This window comes from Danio aesculapii, chromosome 10, assembly GCF_903798145.1.
Source record: "Danio aesculapii chromosome 10, fDanAes4.1, whole genome shotgun sequence".
In the NCBI taxonomy this organism is placed as follows: Eukaryota; Metazoa; Chordata; class Actinopteri; order Cypriniformes; family Danionidae; genus Danio; species Danio aesculapii.
In genome coordinates, this window is record NC_079444.1 from 18,148,697 (window position 1) to 18,175,675 (window position 26,979).

A 26,979-nucleotide genomic window follows, 5' to 3' on the forward strand; every position below is an offset into this window, starting at 1 on the left:
AGTTTTTTTTTTTTTTCTGGTTTTTGTGTTTGTTTTTTTGTTTGTTTTTTATTGTTTAACTTTTTTTATTACAGCTTTTAATTATTTTTGCCTGGTTCACGTTACCGTTTTCTGAACCAGAACTTGCAGGCCATCCAAAACTGTGAGCTGGGCAAAACATGCTCAGTTTATGTACCGTACATACATGTCATGATTATTTAATCAGTTCCTATGAAGAACTTATAAAATGTGTCCAAGAATTACAAGGAGATACACTTAGACAAATTTATTGAAGTTTACTGAGCAACATCACATCTATATAAGAAAAAAGAAGCAGGTGTGCTTGCGGTTTCTGTCATGTCCGTGGTCATCCTGTGTCCTATTTTTGGTGCATTTAGATGCCTTTGGTCCATGGACATTTATATTTAAGTTGGAATTCAGCAGAGTTCATTTGGAAGTGGGCTACAAGTACATACACACCAATTTAAACGAAGTACACTAACTATACACTAACTAACCAAACCAAAACTGCCAAGTGTGAACACACCAAAAAAACTTCATACGGTTTGTTTTTCTCCATTTGAATGACAATGTAAAATTTACATGAAGCATTCCATTGGTATTGTAGCATGTATGAGGTAGGAGGGGGTGGGAGGAACCAATGATTGTCAAGAGAATTGAAGTTGCTGCCAATCAGTACTTCAATCACAAATTTCTAGTGAAATGTTTGACAAGATTCACAGAGGCATTTAACTACATCTGCGATTTGCTTGACAAGGTAGCCACAAATGATATATTCTTGTTTCGCAAAATAAAATATTCTTATTACCACCTATAAAAGAGCCTTCATGGGTTTCTAAATTATAATGTGCACTTACTGTCAAAATAAGCATTACAATTGAACGCCATTGCAAAAATCAACGCTGAAAGTGGCTCAATGAGACAGCTTTAACATTTTTATTTCACATTCAGTTTCATCAGCAACAGCGGGGTGCAGAGAGCAATGCCTTGTATTATTTATTCCACCCTTTTATTTGCAACTCCAGCACATAGTGTAAGCTCTTTAGACTTCACTGTGGTTTGCCCCACCCATCAGATAATGTCATTTTCATTAGTTGGGCAGAGGAGTCTGTGTTCTTAGAATCTAGTGTGCTTGAGTGGTCCAGGGACATCAAATGAATAGTGACAAAGCGTCCCATCTCATCTTGACCATTCAGATGTGTGCTGAGAAGAACCATGCTGTGTTTAGACTAGATTTGAGAATGTGCGAACATTTTGCCACAAACAAAATCTAATCATCTTAAGTGTTTTAAAACATTTTCAACTACTCAAGAGTGAAAGAGGTCAAATGAAAACAGTGCAGGCTAATCAGCATGAATGGTGTACCTACTGTCAGTAATCAGAAAAGCACAGTATCGGGCTCTGGGTCTGAGAATGAGGTGAAGCTCTTCTGAATATCACGAGCAAGAAGTGATTCTTGCTGACACTGAGAAGGAGGGATACTGGGAACCTCAAATAATGGAACAGATCCCTTCAAACCAGCTGCAGGGTAAAGACCTGGAGTCAAAAAGAGAGTGGAGAAGATGAGTGATGCCAGAAAAGGCTAAATGTCTAGAATAATATTACAGTTCTGGTTATTTGAACTGGGCTTCATACTTTAACTAACATGGTCACAGCCCTAACCAAATGTGCTGCACTGTTTCTATAGTAAAGTGATCCTGCATAAATAATCCTTATTATCATCATATATCATGGTATTTGCATGGTGCACCAAGGTATATTAAAGAACATCAATGTAATACATGCATTGTATACATGCCCACAAAACCATGGCATCTGTAGTTCACCCAAAATTGAACATTTAACTATTTACTCGTCCTCAAGTGGTTCCAAAACTTTATGGGTTTTGGTTTCACTTGAGCACAAAAAAAAAGTTTCGAAGGATGTTCAAAACAGTAGCGTTTGACATCCCTAGTTGTGAAAAATATGGCTACTAACACTGTTCGAAATATACGTGTTTGTCAAAAGAAGAAGTAAATATTTGGATCAAGCGGAGAGTGAGTAAATGATGACTAATCTGACTAATACGATCAACTATCTCTTTAACAACTTTTCAGAACAGTAATTCAATTTTGCAACATTTAGGGAATAGGGGATCTATTTTAACAGTATATAGGCGCAAAGTCTAAAGTGCATGGCGCAAAAGCATTAAGGGCCTGTGCGAATCCCCTTTTGCTATTTTAAGGATGGAAAAATACGGTCTGCGCCCTAGCGCATGGTCTAACAGAGTTGTGCTTATTCTCTTAATGAGTTAAAGGTGTGTTTTGAGCATAACGTGCATTAAACCAATCAGAGTCTCATCTCCCAGTCCCTTGAAGAGTCAGCTTTGTCACGCCATTGCGCATACGCTATTTACATGGAAGACTTTGTAAGTGGAAAAACGGAACCTTTTACTAGCGGAAAAACTGTTAAACAGACCATCTGCAGTGTGAGGATAAAGAATGAGCCTCCTCCATTCGGCCTCTTTACTTACTCTTCACTTTTACTTTACTCCTTTACTACTTTACTCCATTAATTTCGTAGAGTAAGGAAATGGTGTTGTACGCACTTCACTGAAGACATTCATTAGCCTACATATTTAATTTCATTTGTTAAGTGCAAAGATTTGTTTCGAAACTATTTCTAAATGCAGTTATAATTTCTAGCAAATAATTTAATCAACAATGACGAAGTGTGGTCAAAAAATCAAGTTATATCCCAACTCATTTTTATATTCTTAAGCCCCATATAGTGACGCATACGTCTCTAAAACCTGACAGTTGGATAAATCTAAACTTGTTCATATTAAAACAAATATAAATATGCATATAATAAATAATAATAATAATAACATTATACAAATTGTCATGAACAACTGAAAAAGCCCCCCGAGATGAGGTATGGAGGAAGTGGTTTTTATATTTATGTAGAAAATAATAATTTTTGTAATATTTTAATCCTTTAATTTTTTTCATATGTAAAGATATTTGTGTATTGCTGTACATCCTGTGTATATTAAGCAATGTGTAAGCTTGGACCCACAAAGGTGCATAACTAACGCGCTCCGCACTGGACTTTAGACCTGCTTTCAGTTGGTCAATTGCGCAGTCTATTTCAGATCTTCAAAATAGCAACACGCCAACGATGTGCCTTAACACACCTCTATTTTAGTCCACATGAGTCCACAAGGTGGCACAAATGGATTTGATATTTAAACAGCGTGGTGCAAAATGTGAAAATAAGTGTTGCGCTGGTCTGAAAATAGCAACAAATCGCGCCAAACACATCTTGCACTTATTGCGCTGGGTGTATAATAGGGCCCTTAGTGTTACAACATACAAAGCTAGCATATCCCTTACCTTTTTGTTTCTGGTCTAAATTTGAAATGTCATCATCTTTAGTAATGCTGCTCTGCTTCCTTTGGCTTGCGTTAAATTCTTTTTGTAGACCTGTCTTGTTCATTGACACTACAGGCCCCATTTGGACATAAGCTGGGTCCCATTCGTAACTCTCATCCACAGAGTCTCTTCTAGAAAAAAATTGTAAGAAAATAAAGAAATATGATGTATAATATGAAACATGTAAGTAAAGGTGCAATGTTCAAACAGCATGCAATTAGCATGGTAAAATTTAAGTGAAATATATAGTATTAAAATGGCATCATTACAAAAAACATGTGGTATTAGCAAAATGAATTACCAAAATATTGAAATGCCATTGGCACTACATATACAAATCATGGTATTAAATGCAAAACATACAATTTAAATAACTAAAACTGTGTAAAATAAATATTGTATGTTAAGGCAAAGACAAAGAGAAGTCAGTCATACCTTCCATGTTGTTCAGCATCCAGTACAGCTGCTTCATCTCTGTCACTGTCCTCTGTTGTCTCTGGTGAGCTGGTAAGTGGAGGGCTGAGAGAGAACTGCCTGCTGTTAGGGGCATCCATGCTGCCTCTGCCACTGCTTTGACTTCCATAACTTCTGTAGCTTCCTTCTGTCTCAGAACCCTTCCTATAAATGTTAATTTCTACATCCATGTCCTGCCCATCCATGTCTTCCTCTTCTCTGTCTGGCTGGTGGCTTTGGTTACGTCTTCCAGATGGCAAGGTTGTCAGTGAGGGATAATAAGCCCGGGGCCAGCTAGAACCTCCTGGTGGTAGGGCAGTATGGGCATTACGTTCTGGCATTAGGTTTCTGTAGGGCTGTTGATCATTGGTAAAGCCATTGGGAGATTTAGAGGCCTGATTTAGACGTTGAGGAACTTGCGATTGAATTTCTGAAGGCACAAATGAATCATCTTGCAATTTGGTCCTACTTTTTGGCTTATTTGCCACAGAGTTGGGTCTGGATACAAAGGGGGACATAGTAGAATCTTGAGGAAGTGTTAATGAGTCTATCCAGGCATCAGGGGTCAAAAACTGGTCCTTGCATAATTTGGAGTCTAAACTATGGGTGCTCTGGTGTTGATTCCAATTCTTTGACCTCATGCTATTTGTCCTCTGAAGCATTTTTTCAGAAACACTCACTGGAGACTCAGTTTTGCTTGACCAGTTTTCCAGCTTCTCATCCCTTCTTGAATTGACATGTCCTGGCTTTACCAGTCTGCCCATTTCGAGCTCTGATAATCTGGGTCTGTCATAGTCTAGAGTTTCATAACTGTGTTCCGATCTGACCATGGACCTTGAATTTGCATGCTGGCTCTCAAGATCAGGTCCGTCCACACTCATTTCTGAATAATCACAAACTGGATGAATTTCTCTATTGCTTCTTTGTACAGTCCGCCAATGCTGATCACCTGGAGATGAATAAATGCATGGGTCAAAATAATGTTGACTTCTGCTGGAGGTCCTGCAGGCTCTAGGCCCTTCACAAGTTTGGTTATTTTCCAATTTGTAGATTAAGTCATCCATTATACAATACCGACTTGATTCAACAGGTGTCTTGCTTCGTCTTTGGTCCCATGTACGTGATTTTCGATGCTCCTCTCTGTCTAAACTTCGAGACCGTTGGTATCCGGACTTCTGGATAGAATTATAACCTTGATTCTGCCTATATTTGATATCATTTTCATAAGATTTATGTAGAGGCACCAAGTTTGCAGACGAAATCTTGTGTCTTTCTTCCCATGGAATGCAAGAGGCAGCTCTTCTTTTCAACATGCCGGTGTTCTCAGATAAAATGCTTTGTCTCATAGTTTGGTACTTAACCTGAGGTGTTGAAGCTTCTTGAGTTTTCCAAAGATTTCCATACTCATCTGTTTGTTCTTGGCTAGATGAATTTAGATCAACAGTGTATTTGCGCAATTCCCTTTCAAGCTCCTCTCTCTCACGAGCCAATGTCAAGCATCGGCTTAGGTTTCCTTGTTCCCTTTCATGTTCCATCTGCAAAACCAGAGTACTGGCTGTAGAGTGGTTGGTATCTCGTTTTGGGGACTGCTGACCTAGAGTACTTTCTGAATGGGGATAGAGATAGGAGTCACTGCAATCTGACGAGAGACTTGTCTGGTCTGGTACATCCATAACCTCTTTCTTCAGAATGGGCATGTAATGGCCATTCAAAGAGAGGTGCTTAACCATAGCTCGTGTTCTGCTGGAAGAAGGAATATCTGATCCAAAAGGTGGAAGGTCCACCGAAAGTACAAATGGTGGCCTTCTCTGTTCATCCATGTAGGACCTCAAAGACTGGGATTTCTGTATTCTGAAGCTCCTGCTTCCATCTGATGCCTGATGGGAATTTTGATTTGGGTTTCTTTTGATTTGAGAACTGAAATTACTGTCACCTTCACCAGGATGGACAACAAAGCGCCCATCGGGCCCTCTGTGGATAAACTCCACAGAGGACACGGGAGCAAGTGATGACAATTGGAGATGACTCTCAGGGAGGGAATGGTGGGATGGAGGGTTAGCTTGAGGCAGATGATGTTGGCGTAGGTCGTGAAATTCACCGTGGCTAAACTTGTCTAGGGAGGAATGATTGGACGTGGAGGAAGAGGAGGAGAGTGGATGAGCTGGTAGGAGCCTTTGCTTCAGGGTGTCATCAGGGATGCTAAGGTCATAGGTAAGAATTTAGCACATTCCACAATGGCTACAATGAACAATGAAATTTTAGACAAAGGAAAAAGTTTTCATAAGGTGAGGACTGTGCACTTACTTCACAGATGCATTTTTATTCATTGCAGGAGGGAGATCTGAAGGAGGGAAATGATTTTACAATTAAATGAATGTGAGGGTAAATGATCATGCATGAAGAATGATTTGGGATAAAGGAATGAGATCAACCTCCATGGTAAATAACTGAGCCTAAGAAAGCAGCTCAAAACTGTTAAAGTGTTGTTTCTTTACCCTTAATATTCTGCCTGCGCCTTCTGCTTCTTTTGTAAGAAATGAAACAAACTATTGCCAAGGTCAGGACAAGAACGAGGCAAAGGAGTCCCACTCCACCCATTACACCAGCCATTAGATGGTTGGGAAAGTCTAGGAGGCGAGAACTGGCTGGGCGCATATTCATTCCTGTGAAGCCCAAAAGAATTTGTCACATTTTATTGGATTGATGTGTTAAAAGAGTTAGTGTGTTTCTTGAAATTGATGTAGGAGTAGTATAGAGTGCAAATAATATATATTCTAGGAATTTCTAAAGGAAACATTATAAGCTAGTGAATAGAACAAGGAATATGAAAAGCACTGACCAAAGGTGGAGACACTGATTGATGGACTGGGCATGCTCAGCTGATCTCCATGCTGCGAAAGAAGCCTCAGCTCATACTTGCAGTCCTTCAGAGAGTTATACACCATAATTTAATGACAAAATAAGGACGAAAGGAAAGGAAAGAAGGATTGCATTTATCAAAACTGACAAGTTGACTGATTCATGAGAATTTGAGATAATGTTTTTCAGAACACTTACCTTACATAACCCTGGGAGAAAGATTTTACTCTCAGCTGGGCTAATGTCTTCTTTCAGATTATCCCACTCTCCTCCTTCAAGGCGTGACTGTACGACAAAACTGTCAATAGGTGGAGATTTTGACTGAGGCGCAGACCACCACAAAAGAAATCCCTCTGAACTCTTATTGACTGAGAGATTTGTAGGAGGTTCCAGCTTGGCCACAACAGGAAGTGCATCTGTATGGAGAAATATTGAATAAGAGGAGGAAAGATTGAAATGAACAGCTTGTTTTATTCAATTATCCTTACTGTGCAGCATAAGCACAGATGGTGCAACATTAATTTGGGTCAGCATGAGGTAGCCATCACACAGGCTACAACAAGTGTGCTTTTATCAGCTTAGGCTACCTATATGCTAGTGCAAATGTTGGTTACATTAATACTGAGTTTATCACTGCGCTGTATATACATTATTTTGACCCATAAAATTGCATCCTCTTTCTACTCAATAACAACATAACAAATCATGGTGAAAACTAAGCTCTAACAGCCATTTCAACCCGTTTTCAAGTTTCTAATGCACAGCTAATTTTACCCAGAGTTGTGACGGTGATGATCTCACTGAAGGGCCCAGTGCCAATTTTATTTTGGGCCATGACACTGAACTGGTACTCAGTGGCAGGCAGCAGATTGGCGACCAACAGACTCTTCTCAGTAGAGAGGTCTGAGAAAGACAACCACTCTTGCTTTTCTTCCGTCCTTCCAGCTGACACCTGTTTATACCTAGAAAAAAAAAGAAGTTTTGTTTGAAGAAGGTTTTAAAATTAGAGTTATGAAGACAGGCATGAATCACCCACTGAAAAATAGTGACACTTCTAACTAATGAAACCTATTTTTCCAGTGACTATTTTTGTGTCAAACACTGCAATGCAGCACTACAAAATGTAACATTGCTTTTTAGATTTTGAAATGTGCTGATAGCTTAAATTTTACTTTCGGGTGAATTAATAATTTTGACTATGTATAAACAGTACTTTGATCAGATGTGGTGTTTTAGTAATTGTTAATATTTATTAAAAATAAATGTTTTGATCTATACATTAAGACACAAGAGAAAGTGCAGGGAATACATGTACACATCAGTTTTTCTCTCCAAATTCGATTTTACAAGTATATAGAGTCATTGCACCATTGCTTAAAGGTTCAAGATACCCTGGAGTACTTTTTCGAAAATTCCATTTCAAATTCGATTTCTGTGTGTGTTGAGCATCAGTTAAGACAACATTAGCACCTGTCGGCTTTAATCGAGGGGAAAATGAATGATTTTGAGCTTTTGTCAGCTAATTTCAATTTCCGGGTTTAAAATAATTTTTAGGGCGGGATCAAAATGGTGACGTAAGCGCATCTGCTAGTGGAGTGATAGTAGAGTTTTCTTATCCTATGAGAAGACCCTGCTTCTTAATTATTCATGAGAGCACGTGCTTTCCCAAGGCAAGGCATGGCATGGGTCGTATGTGTTTATTTCCATGATCCACGGGGTTTGTTGCACTGTTTTCCCCGCGATACTGTCCTTTTATCAGTTGAGTTTGTTACCATTCAGACACGTCTCCCATCAGTGCTGCCATTTTTGCCTATGTTTAAAATCCCCCTGAGAGAAAGCCTCCTCATATATAGTGTTTATATAAACATGATTATCTTTATAATGATATAACAAATTTTGGTTATGTGTATATGAAATTACGAATGACAAATGTAGCAGGGCATTAAATTACTTAATTACTGTTTATTTCTTTGCATTTTAACTTTGTAAACTATAAAATAATGGGTCTCCTCACAGTTTGTGTCTCATTTTGTGAGTCAACAAGTAACACTTTTTGTTTCCCCTCTTTTTCCCCTGCTCTGCCGGCCACTCCTCCCCCTGCTCACAGCACTCCACGCTCATCATGAAGCTTTTTTTGAAAGGTAGACTTGAATTAAAAGAGGGCATCATATCTAATAGTGACCCAAAACATTTGCACAGTAATGTAAATACTACTTTTTAAAAATGCTTTATTTATTGAATTTTAATAAGTATGAGAAAAAATTATAACGTTGGAGGCCTTGGTTGGCTACAGTTAAGCAAAATGCTAAATAAGATATGATGCCAAGCATCTTTAGCCTCAATAGGATTGAGTGTCTTGTTCAATTCCGTACCAAAAAGGTATAATGTAAGTGTGTTGTTCAATGAAATTTGTGAAAACCTTGGCTGTAAAGTCCTCTATTGCTTTCCAGAAATACTATACTACTCTTTTTACAGAAAATCTGACACACTGACATTTCACATTTACATTCATAGTGATAAATACTTAAAGCAGACACCAACCAGACAGTGAATGTCTGCGTATATCCTCCATCAAAGCCAGCCACCCAGGAAACATTGGCCTGGTTTGTTCCCGGGATCACAGATACTGACGACACTGCATGAGGACTTGTACCTGTGAATGAGAAGGAAACAAGATATGTGTGACACATGATGTGTGAGATATGTGTGACACATGAGACGTGACAGCAAGTGGCAAGATCAACCTAGATCACTACTCAACTTTGCAAAAGCTCAGAGGACACGAGACAAGAATCTATTTAAAGTGTTCATTTAGCTGAAATTTAACCCAAAATGCTTGTGTGCTTATTAACCCCTTTGTTTTAATATTCCTTTAGAGACAATAATAAATGAAAATGCTATAATCATTTACTCTCAAGTGGTTTCAAACCTTTAGGAGTTTATTTCTTTTGTTGAACAGAAAAGTAGATATTTTGAAAAAGGCTGGAAGCCTGTAACCATTGACTGATGTAGTATATAAAAGTCAATGGTTACATGTTTTCAGCTTTCTTCAGAATATATTGTTTTCAGCAAAAGAAAGTAAGACATAAAGGTTTTAACTACTTGAGGGTAAAATAATAGAGTAAATAGTGAGTAAATTAAAATATTGTTAAATTATTTAAAGTTAAAAGGATAGTTCACCCAAAAATGTAAATTCTGTCATTATTTATGCATTATTTATCCTCTTGTTCAAAAGCTGTTTGTGCTTCTTCCTTCTGTTTAACTCAAAAAAAGATATTTTGAAGAATGTTGGAATGTGGTTGGGATTCTCAACCCGGGGTGTTGCTAGTGTTAAAAGAGATAAAAAGCTTAGCCCCAAAGAAGTCCCTGCTGCCCCCTTCCCCCCAAAATTTTTAATTCACCCTGCTGAACACCACATGCCCGCCCCCTATGTTTACTTCAGATTTCCATAGAGGGAGTTTTTAGTTTCAGTTTTTCTCAAAATAGAGTCATGTGGGGATTGTGACAGTTTAAATGCTTGGCCCTCTTGAGTAAAAATTCCATTTGCCTCACAAAAGTAGTAGAATACTCCAGGAATTCCCTAATATGGATGGTCCAGCTATTGCTGTAGTTAAATCAATGAAAATAAAATCTGAATAAAAATAAAAAGGCTTTAACTGGCCATTTACACAACTGCGACAATAAATGGTCTATATGTGTTCTTCCAGCCATCTTATGCATTTTCATAGGAATAAAGTCGATTAATAATCTGATGCTAACTGACATGTTACAGTAAAATATAGCTATAAAATAATCAGAGATATTTACATTAGATGTTGCCTACCCTGCTGTTGTCTATTGGAAGGAATGTGTCAATAGAGCCACCATTTTAGTACAGGGGAGCGCTCCTTTGAAATGAATGCAGGACCAAGGTGCAATGGAAGACTGGATATCCAGAGCCAGAGATATATACATATATATACATGTATCTATGATCGGGAGTTTTCCCGAGTTTTTTGCATGCAAATTTTTTTTTTACTTACAAAAATGATAATTTTACATCATTTTTCTACATCGATGGATAAGTGATCGCACGGGCATTCCTGACAAAGAGCATATGTCTGTGTGCATGAAAATATATTTTCCTCCCTACCTTGCCTTGCCTTAAATTTGATCTAATCCATGTCCTGATACACACCCACTCTCCTGCATTCACTTCTCATTCTAACAGAAACAGTCATATTTAGTTTTCATTGTTTGCTTATTTTATTTAACAAAACTAGCAAAAGCCTAGCATTTAGTGCGAGTTGGTGCTACTTTGCCTTATAGTGAATGCAGTAAGAGACGGTATTATCATCAATAACACTTGTTTAGCACAAAAGTTCATAACATACAAAAACTTAAAAAAAAAAAAAAAATCTTACCTATAAAATGTTCTGCCTTTGTGCTTAGTTTTTTTTTTGTTTGTTTGCTCATTGCAACACCCGTACACAGCGCTAAAGTCCAGCATCTTCACATTTGCTTTGGTCTTGACAAGTGTGGTTGAATGACATTTGTCATGGGAGCACTGTACAAAAGTGGCAGCGCTACTGACACATGCTCAGGGTCCTATGCGATATATAATGTATAAATTTATGTAAAATAATAAGCTAGATGCATGAATTCGCTGTTATTTAACTATTACAGAAGCAGATGTGACTGGCTATCAGTGGTGTAGTCCTTGCTATACGCACGTATACTCAATATGCCTACTTTTTTCCACGAGCTGTTTGGGTATTACTACTTCTGAGGATCATACTCTCGGTATACTCACTTGTTTTGGTGATTAGACTTCCCTAATTTTTGTGCATTGAGTATTTGAGTTTTTCGAAGATCACAACAAATCAGCTGAATGATGTCTCGCTGAAACGTTCAAGTAAAATTATAAAACAGCATGGGCGTCGCTTTAGCCCTCCTACAGTATATTTCCATTCAGCCCCCCTAACACTTTTGCAATTACCTGTACACTACTAAATGATCGCCTCAGTCCCCTTTAAATTTGATATAAAAACGGCGGCAGAACCCCGATCCTGAACTCGTTTTTTAGTTAGTCAGCAAACCACAGCTGTGCAGTGTGTTTGTATATATATATAAATCAAATGAATCAAAGATACATTGACTTTCGTCGTTTCTATGCCTACTTTTAAAATTTGGATTGGGTGGGTAATAGTACACCACCTATTTTTTTAGGACTACACCCCTGCTGGCTATATCATATCTAGATAAATATGTCTAGACATCTATATCATATCTAGAAAGCTAGTAAGTTACAATTTACATTTTTATAAATAATTTGAATGTATTTATATTAATATGACACACATTTTATTGATTACAGTTACTTTATTTCACCAAAACTACACACAATTTATACTGTGAAAACAAATATTGAGCATATTGATCATCAGTAGTTAGAACTATTCCGTTTCACGAAACGGTTGTATTAGTACCTCATTAGCTTCAGCTCCTCAAAATAATGAATGAATGATGACAGTGGCAGATTTTTTTAACACTGTCCATGTGACAACAGTGCCACTCCCACCTGCAGGTAAAAACAGGTACTGCTGAACAGCTAACTATTTAAATACCCGACACAAAAGCTACGTTAAGTGGAATGCGCGTGATGTATGTGGTAATTTTGAGTACTTGGATAACAAAATAAACGTTATACAACCTATTTTTAAGTGCAACTTATTCCAAAAGATCAGGGGCTTTTGACAATACATCAGTGGCTTAAGTCTCCAAAGCCTCCATTCGCAATGCCACTGTTACCTACCACAGTATTTTTTCCATTAACAATGATGAAGTTGTTTTCAACGATCATCAAAGTACTTTTTGATGAACGTGCGTTGAATTAAAATGTATGTAGGTGCTGAAATAAAAAAGAAACTCCTAAAAGTCTGAAATCACTTGTGGGTGAGAAATTACAATTTTTGGATAAACCCCTTTAAGCACTTTCCACATATGGTGTTTTTGGATGGAAGTATACAGTTTACATTTACAATTAACATCTCAATAACATCAAAATGCTAGAGGGTTGCTGTGTTTATTCTGATATAGTGCGCTTCATATCTTACCCAGCACAAGAACCGTTGTTTTGATGGAAACAGTGGCCACTCGATTGCTGGAGCTACACTCCCACTCCCCCTGGTGGTCTTTACTGAGAGGATGAAGAATGAGAGAGCCATTCGCTGCCAGAGTGAACAGCGAACGAGAGGCTGCACCAATCTAAGAGAAGCAGAGCCATAATGAAGCATATAATGAGATTAAACAGCAGTTGTAATTGAAAACTGATTGGAATGGAGAAGGGCGCTTCCAAATATTTGGAGAAAATTAAAATTCGCAGTTTTTATGCACAGAATTGATGCTCTTTTTCTAATGTGATTTTCCATGTTAATCAGCACAGTTGTAACATTTTACACTTGAACATTTTAACTGGTAGCATTACTATTATTGGTTCAATATGTGTTTACCTCAATCACAGTTGTGGTATGTTGATTGCCACACAAAATAATTTCAACTAGTCCCTCAGATTAAAAAAACTGCCAAATGTGCAGTAATCACTTATAATTGAAGTCAATAGATCATTTAAATCAGATCAAGTGTTACAGTATACAGTAAACACAATGTTTCTACTGATAAGGAACTCAGATTGTGGCAGATGAAATTATTGTAATGTAATTACTAATATAATAATGTAATGTAAAATGAAAACAGTGTTTTGTAAATATTAGAAGTATGGGTTGGAGTTAAAAAAATGAAATATGTGTATATTCCTTGGCTTTAAAAGTATGGTGGCATTGTGTATGTGTGAAACCATGTATTTTATTTTATTAAAGCTTTTATAGAATAAATGACATCTTTTTGTTGAGTATTGACACTTGTTCACCAAAGTTTGCAAGGTTTAATATATAGACTGTGAGGATAATCTATGTAAAACGGAAATGAATAGAAAATTCAATCCAACTCTAGTCCTTAACCATAGACCTAACCCTACACTGTCAAACCCAACAGTCAACTTTATCAAATGAAATGAGTGTAGTTCACTTAAAATTGACTGAAAGTTAATTCTACTCATTTGAAAAGAGTTTTGAACTCAGTGTTGAAGGTAATGAGTTAATTAAATACCTCATTAATTCAACTTAAATGGAGTAAGTTCACAGTACTCATATATATACTTTTTTTCAACTCAAATGGTTTGTAGCAATCGGTTTCCTCAAACGGTTTGAGTTGCCTTAACTTAATGGGTTTTACAGTACTCAGTAGATTTGAGTTCTCTTCATTTATTGGGTTTTACTGTGCTTAAATTGCTTCATTTACTCAAATGGATTACTCACACAGTACACATTGGGATTAGTTTTTGAACTTAAATGGTTTGTTGCAATTGGTTTCCTCAAATGGTTTGAGTTACCTTAACTTTTTGGGTTTTACAGTGTACCAAAAATTGTTTAAAAAATCAGCGGGAAATAAAAGTTTAATAACTATGATGAATAAGCAGCCAGATTTTAAGACTAAACTTAACATGAACTGTAAACGTGTCCAAAAAATCAAATTCAACTTTATAATGTTTTTCCAAATCATACCTTAAAATACAATAAGTTGACTGAAAGAAAAAGGAAAAAAGAAAAAAGAAACGGTCTTGGAAGAAAAAAAACGGTCACACTTTATTTTGATGGTCCATTTGTTGAATTAAGTTACATTGCATCTACATGCCACCTAATTCTCATTAGATTATAAGTAGACTGTTAGGATGGGGTTAGGGTTAGTGTAAGTTGACATGTACTTGCAAAGTTTCTTAAAGTCAGTTAAATGTCTGTTGAAGGAGCAGTATCAACAGATATTAAGTAGACAGTCTACTAATACTCAAATGGACCATCAAAATAAAGTGTTACCAAAAAACTCTCAATATTGCATTAGATACTGTCTCAACTTTATCAATAACACAATAGCATGTTCTTATGTTCTGCAAGTGATGTCAAGATATGCTTTCCTAAAATGTAAGGTTTTAGATAGACAGTAAAACTATAGTATCGATGTGCACATCCATAGAAAAATAATTCTTTATCCAGTTAAACAGCACACAATTCTGCCAGTAGAGAAAGAAATGATTTTGTTGCCCTGTATCCACAGTTTTTTTCAGTTTGTTTGTTTTCAAATGTGTTCACAATTTTAAATTGCATCAATATTATTGATAATGCCCTTTACAGTTGGGAAAGCTGGAGATTGAAATTCCGTTTTGCATACTAAGAGACTCTAAGCTCAAAGCTGTTTGTTCTGTACATGTGAATACCAAAATCAAAAAAACAAGTACTCTTACAGTACACCCAAATACTGTTATTTTGTATGTCCTAAAAAAATATGTGGTAGTATATCTTCACCCTGACAAGTGAACGGAGGAATGTGTGCAGGAGCAAAGAGTAATGACAGTCACCTTCCTCCAGTTGACTTTTGGAGCTGGGTTACTGACCATCTGACAGGGAATAACAAGCATCGTCCCCACATCCTGTCTGTACTCATTACGAGGTGACACTTTGAATGATGGAGGATCCTAAAAGAAGAAAAACAAGAACCTTAAACCTTGAGAATCCACACAAAAATAATAATATATTTGTAGAATAATGTAATAGGAAAATACTAGTTTGCAACATAAAGCAGCACAACAAGCAGTTTTTAACGTCTAAAAATCAATGAAAATGAATGAGACCGGAAGTCTTGAGCCAAAAGGGTTCAAATGGTGAAGTATGTGAAGAATAAGGTCAATAGAAAGTATTAATATTTTAAAAGTCATGGAATAAATTGTCATCATTCGCAAACCTGCTTCTTGCCATATTCGTGAACAGAAAGAACTAGCATTGTATTTGACCCCCTATATGTCAAAACATCAGTGGAATCTCAGTTCATGACCATTTTAAACTCTGGAGATAAACTTTAGTGTAAACTTTTTTCAAAACCTTAATATTTCCAGTTGCTCAAAACAAGAGCATAACACTTAAACTCTCAAATAACACCTTATTTATAAAGTTCAACGTGTACATCAATGCACATTTATGCATGCGGAGCTGAAGCACAAACAAAACAAAACGTCCTTCAGCAGGACGCATGTTTTATTTAATAACTGCTGGAGAGTCACAAAGAATACTTAATAATTCTCTTTATCCAATAAACAACAATAGCATAGAGTGAATTCTAATGTATATACACAGTCAGAATTAGTAGCCCTGCTGTAGTAGCTGATTTCTTTTATAATTACCATGATGACAGTACATAATATTTTACAAGATATTTTTCAAGATACTAGTATTCAGCTTAAAGAGCAATTTAAAGGCTTAACTAGGTTGTAAGGCCATGAACACCCCATCAGCAGGTTGTTTTCACACCTCTAGTTTGAAAAAAGTCAGGAAAGTGGGTGAGTCCAGCTTTGTTTAGGTGGGAGTGTCGAGTGGCAGAAGAGGGAAGGGTTTGCATGAAAAGGGGAGTTTCATTACGTGCACATGCTGATTTTCACAGCAGCAAAACAAACACAGACACAGCAGAGATAGCTAGTGGTCCGGCGTGCAGCGGATCTGAGAGCTGTGTGGAAGTGGAGGATTTTCAGCAGGGCTTAATTTGTACCGGAACACGCCGGATCCGGCAACTCTGAAATCTGATCCGGCACTTCATTTTACCGATCCCCCTCCTCAACTGCCCGCTGATCACTTTCTTCCGCAACTCCCCTACCCTCTTCACTCACGTCCGCGACAACCCCCTGCTCTTCACTTTTGTCCTTGGTCCGCAACACCTCTCTGCCATCCAATGCCCCCCCCTGCTCTTCACTTTCGTCCTCGACAAACTTTTTAAAAAAGAAGACGAGTGGCAAATCCGGATTTCACCATTTCCAGATGCTAAAACCTCTCGGATAAAAAATGTTCCTTACAAACATTTTTTTTTTCGCATGTTAGCAGACCACTGTAATACACACATGTGGGTTCACATGCGAGTGGTGCTCTCATTGCGGGGAAATGGAAACAAAATCTTTGTTGCGGCACATTTATCAATGCAACACTGACGACCCATGTCTCTGAACAATTCTTCTACTACTTGTTTGAATTACGATTGGCAGCACAACGTGGCATCTCTGAACACTGTAACAGTGAAAAGAAGTCTTCGAAGCTATATCATGCATATTAATGAAGTTGCATCTCGTTCACAATAGAGCATGCTGATTGGTAGATGTGCTGAAAAGTCAATGACGTCACTGTACCAGCTGGTACAGACATCCAGTCTCCATGCTAGAATTTACAAAAGTATCTCATCACCGTGACGTTGCTTCAAAATTTCTTTTTTGACATTAAAATTTCTATCTAAACAATGCAAAAACAACCAATTTTTATATTTTAGTGAAATATATGTGTCCTTATAGTGTTTTTATCAATGTGGGACATATATATGACTGTCAACATCTCAAAAAAATGCTTTTTGGTGTTTCATGAGCTTTTAAATAGGTTAATTAGGCAAGTTAGAGTAATTAGGCAAGACATTGTATAAGAATGGTTAGTTCCTTAGACAATTGAAAAACAATATTGCTTAAAGGGGGTAATTATATTGACCTTAAAATAGTTTTAAAAAATTTAAACTGCTTTTATTGTAGCCAAAATAAAATAAATAAGACTTTCTCCAGAAGAAAAAATATTATAGCAAATACTGTGAAAATGTCCTTATTTCATTAAATATTTAAATAAAAATTGATATTTCACAGAAGGGCTAATCATTTAAAAGTGATCAGTAAAAAAATCATAACAACAACACTGTTTAAACTCACCTGCAGTATAACAGTGGTGGGCTCAGACTGTCCCATTGTCCCAAAGCTATTGTATGGAGTGCATATGTAAACACCAGCAGCATCATCATTGACTGTCGCAATGACAATAGAGCCTTCTGAAGCCAGCGTCCATCCAGGATACTGTTGAAACAGTTTGACAGTTATTCAGAGTCGATTCTGAAATAATGCACTTCGCAGAGATGTTAGGTTCATCATCAGAAGAGGGCTATAAATGGTGCACAGCATGACATCACCCAATCAAAATCAATATGTCAAGAACTCAGGAAAGCACTTAGAAGCAGCGCTGTACTTATAAAAATGTACAAGTTCAAAAAGTCTTTTGTATGGCTAGTGAGAAAAGCAATCGTTTCTCACCATGCCTAAATCAAGTGGTTTGCCGTCTTTGATCCAGTCGATGTGTGATAATGGAGGTTCAGCTCGGATAGGGCACACAATCGCACCCCTCATGCCAGTGGGGAGGAAGGTCAGTTTGGGCATCTGAATCACCTGTGCTGGGTCTGTCAAAGGAAGCACATGATTATTATAAGGTCATAAGTACCCCTTATTAAGAGTTGCACAATTTATTGTAAAAAATAAAGTAAAATAAATTCAAAACACCCACACAATCTTATTTCTAAATGGCAAAGATTTAACTGTGTCAATTAAACCTTTGACAAGTACGATCAATGCAGACAATTAGATCTTCACTTGCACTGCTGCTGACCCTCAGAGAGCATATATGTTATGAAACAGTTTCTACTCGTCAGTATTTCTGTTACAAAAAGCCACAAAAGTACTAAAATAATGTGTTATATGTGGAGTAAATAACCTTTTGAAATTACCTTGACATTTCAATATTGTATCAATTACACTGCTACAATATGTAATGGTGGTGATATATAGCTGGAGTCAGAATTATTAGCCCCCCTTTGAATTTTTTTTTCTTTTTGAAATATTTCCCAAATGACATTTAACAGAGCAAGGAAATTTCCACAGTATGTTTGATAATATTTTTATCTTCTGGAGAAAGTCTTAATTGTTTTATTTCAGCTAGAATAAAAGCAGTTTTTAATTTTTAAGGTCATTATTATTAGCCCCTTTAAGCTATTTATTTTTCCGATAGTCTACAGAACAAACCATCATTATATAATAACTTGTCTAATTACCCTAGCCTGCCTAGTTAACCTAATTAACCTAGTTAAGCCTTTAAATGTCACTTTAAGCTGTATAGAAGTGTCTTGAAAAATATCTAGTAAAATATTAATTTCTGTCATCATAGCAAAGATAAAATAAATCAATTATTATAAATGGGTTAATAAAACTATTATGTTTAGAATAATTCAGGGGCTATTAAATCTGACTTTAAATTTTCCACTCATTAAACTCAGTCAAAAAAAGCTGATTCATCCAGAAATAAAACAAGTGAGGTCTTGATTAATGAGTTAATGAATCGTAAATGTAAACAATTTTTATGATTATTCAGTCAACCTTTTAAAAGGTGTGTAAATAGAATGAATGAACTAACATTTGTTAGAATCTTTAGCAATTACCTGATGCCTATTAAAGAATCTTGATGTCTATTAAAAAACTCAAATAAACACAAATCTTGACTCGTCAAAAATTGAGCAACTCAATCAATACTCATTCATTCATTTTCTTTACGTCCCTTTATTAATCAGGGATCGCCACAGCGAAATGAACCGCCAACTTATCCAGCATGTGTTTTGCGCAGCGGTTGCCCTTCCAGCTGCAACTCAACATTAGGTAACACCCATACACACTCTTTCACACACATACACTACGGCCAATTTAGCTTACCCAATTCACCTATACCACATGTCTCTGGACTGTGAGGGAAACCGGAATAAAAAACCGGAGGAAACCTACGCAAACATGGGGAGAACATGAAATTCCACATAGAAATGCCAACTGACCCAGCCGGGGTTCGAACCAGCAACCTTCTGGCTGTGAGGCGATCGTGCTACCCATTGTGTCATCATGACACCATTAAACAATGCTCATTTGTGAAAATAATGTTACATTTTGAGGTCAGCACGTTTCTTTGTTGCATTTATTTGATAAAAATACAGTAAAAAGAGCATTTTTTAAAAAAATTTTAAATGTTATATACAGATGATGAAGCAGAGTAGATTTTTTTTTGCATGATTACTCTCTCTTTAGTGTCACATGATCCTTCGAAACATATATGCTGATTTGCTGCATAAGAATATTTTAAGAATAAACATTTTGTAACTTTAAAAGTCTTTCCTGCATCTTTTAACCAAACTAGTGTCTTTGATATAATACAGAAATATAAGCATGTATTATTTGCTTTTTCAAATGTTTTAGATCCAAATTAAGGATTAATTATAATAAGGTTAATAACAAAATGTTAATTTATAAGTATTTCACATACCGTATGATAAGTACTTTGGATACAAATATGTGTATTTTTGAAGTTCCATTTGAAATCCAACTTGCTCAAAATGCTGGGATGCACATAGATGTGGATTTGCCATTTCCGACTCTAATTTAAACATTTATGTTTATATGAAACTTTTATTTTGCATAAAATGTTGCACACATGGTATGTGAAATGAAGCTTGCAAAATAGAAATTAAAATTTGATAATACAACCTGTTTGTGCTAAATTCAAAATCTCACGTATCCATGGCTGAATCATAAAAACTTAGATTGAAACCTAGTGTGGGCAAACAACAAATCAATCTGATTTTGCACCATGATGTGCGACACTTGGTGGTTCAGTGGTTAGCACAGTCGCCTCACATGTTTGCATGTCCCCCTTGTTAGTGTGGGTTTCCTCCTGGAGCTCCAGTTTCCCCCTCAGTCCAAAGACAAACTAAATGTAATTGAATAAACTAAATTGGCCATAGTGTATGAGTGCGTGTGTGAATGAGTGTATGGGTGTTTCTCAGTATTGGGTTGCGGCTGGAAGGACATTTGCTGCGTTAAACATATGCTGGAATAGTTGGCGATCCCTGAAAATTAAGGAACTAAGCTGAAAGATAATGAATAAATGAATGAATGTGCAAAACACTTACACTGTACAGTGAGTACGGCAGAGGCGGAAGGGGAGACTGGAAGTCCGTTAGTGGGCATGCAAGTGTAGTTCCCAGAATCCTCTGGGGTCAAACGTGATATGAGAAGTGTACCGTCCACGATGACTTTAACACGTGACTTTAGAGAACTAAAACAAAGACAAACACTCATGAATAATGCATAATCTGTCCGTTTCTGCAAATATTGAACCGTTTTATAGCAGAACTTACTCGATGTGATAAATATCTACTCCTTGTCTTTGCCATACGTAGGTCATGTTTGGTGGATCTGCTTCAGCCTGGCACTTCAGCTTGGCATCCTGGGACATGTTAAGGACAGTGTCCGATGGAGGAATTATGATCACCGGTGGACCTGTTGTTTATATAATAATATTAATAACAATATCACTTGATTCATTTCATTTTTCACTTGATTTTTCTTTTGAAAAAAAACTGTAAACTTTAGCAAACTTATTTCCTTATTATGGAACTAATATACGTGACTCCTGCTGGCAAAATAAGACAGAATTTGCCTAGCCTAATTACTGTATAAGCTGCAAGCAAAACAAGTGAAATACAGCATGTCTGTTTTAATTGGATTGGTTTACACACACACGCACAAAAAAAACAAACGTTCATTAAGCACTTACTGAGTGAAATATTCCAAACATAAATGAAACAAGTACAATGGTTCTTATTTGAATCTTTTCTGAGAGGAGTACTACACATGCACTTCTGCATAAACCTTTCAAAAGTGTACAGAAAAATGCTCGTAGTGAAATGTTCAAGTTTAGCTAAAATACACTTTAATATCATCTCTATTTAATGGGATATTTTTGCAATTACACAAGATAAAAGTGCAGTTTAGTACATTAAAATAAAAGATAATATCAATCACACTCTTTACATGTGTGTGCAAAACTGCAGCCTGTTCAAAGCCAGACAAAATAGAAGAAAAACATAATTACTTAGTTGAAATTGTTAAAGTAAAATTTTAGTTAACATTACTACAAACTGCACATTTTAAAATGAACCCACGAGTAGGGCCAGACAGGATCTAAGGACATTTTTTGCTATTTCTGCTGAGACTTTAGAAGTATCATAACTAAAAACTTAATTTATGAAATAATAAACAATATATTTTTAACTCTTATTTAATGTTTACAATGTAAATCCAATAAGATCCACTTCTTTGGTAAACAAAGCAGGTCTCTCATATAATCAGTGCAGTTTCCTTTAGTTTTGTCTTTCAAAACATCACAATAAATTGCAATGCAGAACGGAATTACACTGCATCGGACCCAACAAGAGCATAAAAACATCAAACACTATAAAACCTAACATAATAAATAAGCTTTTATAATTTCATAAATATGAAGCTGGAAGGGCATCCGCTGCGTAAAACATGTGCTGGCGGTTCATTTCACTGTGGCAACCCCAGATTAAAAAAGGGACTAAGCCGAAAAGAAAATGAATGAATGAATGAATAAATGAATTTCATTAATATATAAAAATATAGTTCTATAAAATATAACCCGATTAAAAAAAATGACAGAAGGGAATAGATTAATACTCAAATAACTTTGTTATAATAGTAATAATAATAACATGTTGTGTTAGTTTAACTATTTATTGATTTATTATTACATACTAGCTATTCAATAGTATTTAAGATACGTCTTTTTTTTTAAGTCTTATAATGTCAGGATAAAAACTATCACAAAACCGCACTGATTTGCCTGATGCCATGATCATGAGCAAACTCTGGCCAGGGTGGGTTGGATCCCTTAAAATGCTATTTGCCCTGAACAGACAGCGTTGTTGATACAATTCCTCGATAGATTTCATTTTGACTCCAACGGACCTTTTAGCTGACTTTATTATCTTCTTAATGGTGTTCTTGTCAGATACAGTGCTATTCTCATACCAAAGAGAGATGTCACTAGCGAGAACACTCTCAACAGCTCCTCGGTAAAAAGTTGTGAGGATTGATGGGCTGAGGCGTGCTCTTTTTAACCTTCTCAGACAGCGCAGTCGCTGGTGTGCTTTATTTGCAAGACAGGTGGAGAGACCAAGTCAAGTTCTTAGTAACGTGGACCTCCAGGAATTTTACCTTACCATAATATATCTACTAAAAGACAGAACATATTACTTAATTAATATTTCAAACAGTATTGTAAATAATTCATATGAACATTTTAATATTACTATTAATATATCACAATAATATTAGTGAAATTAAATTAAAAACTGAATAAATACTAATTTACACACAGTAAATACATAGACTCAATGATGGGTTAAATCTGCAGATTCCATGTAGGCCTACCCCTAAGTGTACTAAGAAAGTGTTTTTATGTACATTTAAGGAGGCTTTTATTTTAGTAATCTTATATATGCTAATACATATACATAATATATATGCTAATATATGCTAAGTACATTTAAATGTACTTTTAACAACTGAGGAACATCACGAGTATATATACACATTACATTATATTACAAGATGTTCACAACATAGGCTACCATTACTTTTTAAGTCAGTTTAATTTCTTAGAGGAGTTAAACCCAATTCTTTTGGCTTGTGGACACAATACTGTCTGTGTTTCAGCAACAGAACGGTGTGACAAAAAGCACACTTGCATATGTGGAAATACACCACTAGAGGGAGCCATTCATTCAGAAAAGCTTTTAGCTTCCAAAATTGTTTCTTTTTTGGACAATAATTATATTTTATGGACCAAAACCAACACTTCAGTTGCATGTAAATTGTACACGTAACTGTAATCTGCAATATGAAATGCTAAAATGGCTTGCACTCACATATCTGATTACTGATGCCACTTAATTAATACTCATGAGCAAGACTTACAGGTTTTAAACAAAACCTTTCAAATAATTACCAATCCCTCAAAGAGATTATGGTCACACTTTATTTTGATGAACAGTTTGTTGAGTTTAAGTTACATTGCATCTACCTGCCAACTAATTCTCATTAGATTATAAGTAGACTGTAAGGTTGGGCTTAGGGTTAGTGTAAGTTGTCATGTACTTGCAAAGTTTCTTATAGTCAGTTAAATGTCTCTTTAGCAACAGTATCAACAGATATTAAGCAGACAGTCTACTAATACTCAAATGGACCATCAAAATAAAGTGTTTCCGAGATCATTAGCCTCAAAATAAAAATGTACTTTTCCTACTCTTACTCAAACTCAAATATTTATGCGTGAATTTTTCTATTGAACACAAAAGAAGATCATTTGAAGAAACCGGGAGATATTAACATCCGTACTATGGACACAATACTAAAGGAAGTTAATGTCTATCGGTTTACAACATTCTTCAAAATATCTTCATTTGTGTTCAACAGAAGCAGGAAATTCAAACAGGTTTGGAACGAGCAGAGTAAATGGGTTTTTTCTCATTAAATTGGCAAAATCGATGCTGACTTACCGATGATTTTGAGTCGTGTGACATGAGTGGCGTTTCCTTCAGAGTTGGAAGTGTAACACTGATACTGGCCTGCTGTTTCTCTGCTCACCGCATGAAAAGACACACTTCCATTCATCATCTATGGGGGTAAAATGAGAGACGTGAAGAGAGTGGAAGACTGTAGGGGGAAAGTGAAGGATAAGCATGTTTTAGACCTGATCCTCCACTCCATTTGTAATCTGATTTTACGGTAAGTCAGTTCGATCAAAATGTGTTGTGGTTTTGAAATCTGATAGCTTTTAAGTTAAAGTGAGTATAAAAGTGATTGCATAAGTAGAAAACGTTGACAAAACAAAACAATACAAATAAAAAATAAAAAAAATACATCACTGTATATATATAAATAAACGGAGTATATGTAAATGTAGTGAGGTCCTATTGTAATTTTTATTTATATGAATTGAATGTGTTATTATAATGTATTTTTTAATTTTCCTTTTAAAATTCTGGTCATTTTTTCATTTTTCTTTTTATTTGCATGTTTACTCGATTTTAATTCATGTTTCTTTAGTAGGAAAATGGATGAAAAATGCTGATATGGTTTTCACGGGTTTTATTTATGTTTGTACCATCAAACACTGCACTAACTAATCTTAGTTTGTTTTCGGATCTTTAAAAACAGAACAAGCACTTTTAATGTGAAATACATGAAGACAGGAAAGGTAATAGCAGCTGTTAAGTATTTCGTAAGCTTTTAAAGTACTTCATTCTGACCTTTACTTTGTGTTGAGGTTTTATTGGTGCTCCATCTTTGGACCAGGTGACTGTAGGCCGTGGATTTCCCTGTGCTGCACACTTCAGGGTTACTGATCTACCAACAAACACTTCCACCTCCGGAGGAGAGGTTTCTGTCAGCACTGGAGGAGCTACAAGCACAGAAAATTATCTCTCAAATCAAAAACAGTTCCCAGAAATAAAGAGTCATTTGAGGAGAAAATCTTTCAAATAAAAGGTTCCACTGAAAGTTGGACAGTATACAAATATAGATCCTGCCAGCTATTTTTCTGCCAGAGACATGGGTCGACTAGCTCTTATTTCAAATAACATTACATAAAATAATAATAATAATAATAATAATAATAATAATAATAATAATAATAATAGTGTAAATAATAATAATAATAATAATAATAATAATAATACATTTTATTTATTTGTATAGCACTTTTCCTACGTACACACAACTCAAAGCGCTTAACAAACAACAAACAAACAAGCATTGTAAAATAAACCCAATAAACAAATGTATAGACAAATAAAGCAAAATAAACAAGATACAAGCATACATGTACACGCATATATGCATATATCTGCACAATCACACACACACAATAGTCCTTACATATGCATATACATGCATACACTGTATATCAGTGTTTCCCAACCCTGTTCCTGAAGGCACACCAACAGTCCACATTTTCAACCTCTCCCTAATCAAACACACCTGAATCAACTTATCATAACATCAGAAGAGACTCCAAAACCTGAAGTTAATGGGTCAGATAACGGAGACATCCAAAATATGTACTGTTGGTGTGCCTCCAGGAACAGGGTTGGGAAACACTGCTGTATATGCATGCATACATACACCTACACAATATACATATTTACATAAAATGCATACACTTCACATACTGTTATATTCATAAGCAATTTTAAAAAGGAGCATCTTAACATGCATTTTAAAAACATGAATGCTTAATTTGGGAGAAATTCTAAATTTTTGGAGGATAGTGATTAAAAAAGGTGCGGCCGGATTGCATCAGATTTACGGAGTGGAATTCTAAAAGTCCACCGCTAGAAGAGCATAGCAAATGGTTTGGATTGTATCTCGATAAGCAGTCAGAAATGTAAGAAGGTGTCAGGTTGTATAGTTGAAGACAAGATCATTAGCCCTCCTGTGAAATATTTACTACAATATTTTTCTTAATATATTTATCTCTTCTAGAAAAAAAATATATTATTTCTTTTAAAGTAAATTTAGGGTCAAAATTATTGAGAAATAATTGTTTTTTTTATCATTTAGAAAACAACCATTGGACACGAATTGGCAAATTTACTGAAATTGCCTAGTTAAGCCTTTAAATTGCACTTTATGCTGAGATCTAGTATCTTGCTAATAAAATATTATGTACTCTCATCATAGCAAAATAAATGACTCATTAGAAAATAAAACTAGTATTATAAAAATATGTTGGATAAATATTTTCTACATTAAACAGCACCTGGGAAATATCTGAAAAAGAATTAAAAATTAAACTATATACCTATATTTTAACAATCGGACAGATTTTATTATTATTTTATTTCATTTTTATTTATTTAACTGTCTTATGTTTACAAGGACTGTGTTTAATTGATAAGAAATCCATTCAAATCAGTAATATTGTCAACTATTGTTGAAATTTATAATAATTAATAAAGTTTTTCTTTTTAAATATATTTTAAAATGTAATCGATTTCTGTGATTGAGTTTTCAGTGTCCTATAATGCTTCAGTAATCATTCTAATAGGCTGATTTGCTGATCGGAGGAAACATCTATATTATTATCAATTCTAAAAACAGATGTCTTGCAATATAATATTGTTTAAAAATGTGATACCTTTTAAATCTCAATAAAAAGCTCATTTATTTGAAATGTTATTTATTTGAATGTTTTGTAACATTTCAAATATCTTTACCTTCACTTAATTCAAATGATAAATGGCCAAAGCTGAACTACTTAAAATCTAGCTTGTACTTAAAAACTTTTAACTGAAAGTTTTGAGATGGCGTTGTGAGCACTGACTGCTTAATACTTAATAAGTTTTGTTTTTCATTTACAGAAAGCCACACTGAGTCTAGCCAGGCCTGCAAGATGCTGTTTCAGCTTGGCGTCCT

The 26,979-nt window shown here is 35.6% G+C and overlaps 1 protein-coding gene across 2 annotated transcripts in view; it reads right to left on the reverse strand.

Moving 5' to 3' along the window:
* Nucleotides 1-913: 913 nt before the first annotated feature.
* Nucleotides 914-26,979, reverse strand: part of igsf9a (immunoglobulin superfamily, member 9a) — a 59,474-nt gene continuing 33,408 nt past the window's right edge. Inside the window, exons 5-22 of one of the 2 annotated variants that reach the window (XM_056466891.1) lie at nt 24,813-24,964; nt 24,060-24,177; nt 20,835-20,976; nt 20,607-20,752; nt 17,920-18,062; nt 17,545-17,685; nt 15,178-15,294; nt 12,824-12,974; nt 9,270-9,381; nt 7,503-7,690; nt 6,927-7,144; nt 6,709-6,793; nt 6,365-6,532; nt 6,174-6,210; nt 3,852-6,068; nt 3,378-3,547; nt 1,370-1,536; nt 914-1,203 (exon numbers count right to left, since the gene is read on the reverse strand). In XM_056466891.1, coding sequence (XP_056322866.1) covers nt 1,379-1,536; nt 3,378-3,547; nt 3,852-6,068; nt 6,174-6,210; nt 6,365-6,532; nt 6,709-6,793; nt 6,927-7,144; nt 7,503-7,690; nt 9,270-9,381; nt 12,824-12,974; nt 15,178-15,294; nt 17,545-17,685; nt 17,920-18,062; nt 20,607-20,752; nt 20,835-20,976; nt 24,060-24,177; nt 24,813-24,964 — 4,463 coding nt within the window. In that variant the 3' untranslated portion in view covers nt 914-1,203; nt 1,370-1,378. Of the gene's footprint in view, nt 1,537-3,377; nt 3,548-3,851; nt 6,069-6,173; nt 6,211-6,364; nt 6,533-6,708; nt 6,794-6,926; nt 7,145-7,502; nt 7,691-9,269; nt 9,382-12,823; nt 12,975-15,177; nt 15,295-17,544; nt 17,686-17,919; nt 18,063-20,606; nt 20,753-20,834; nt 20,977-24,059; nt 24,178-24,812; nt 24,965-26,979 lie in introns of both variants that reach the window. The other variant, XM_056466890.1, reaches the window with a different exon arrangement.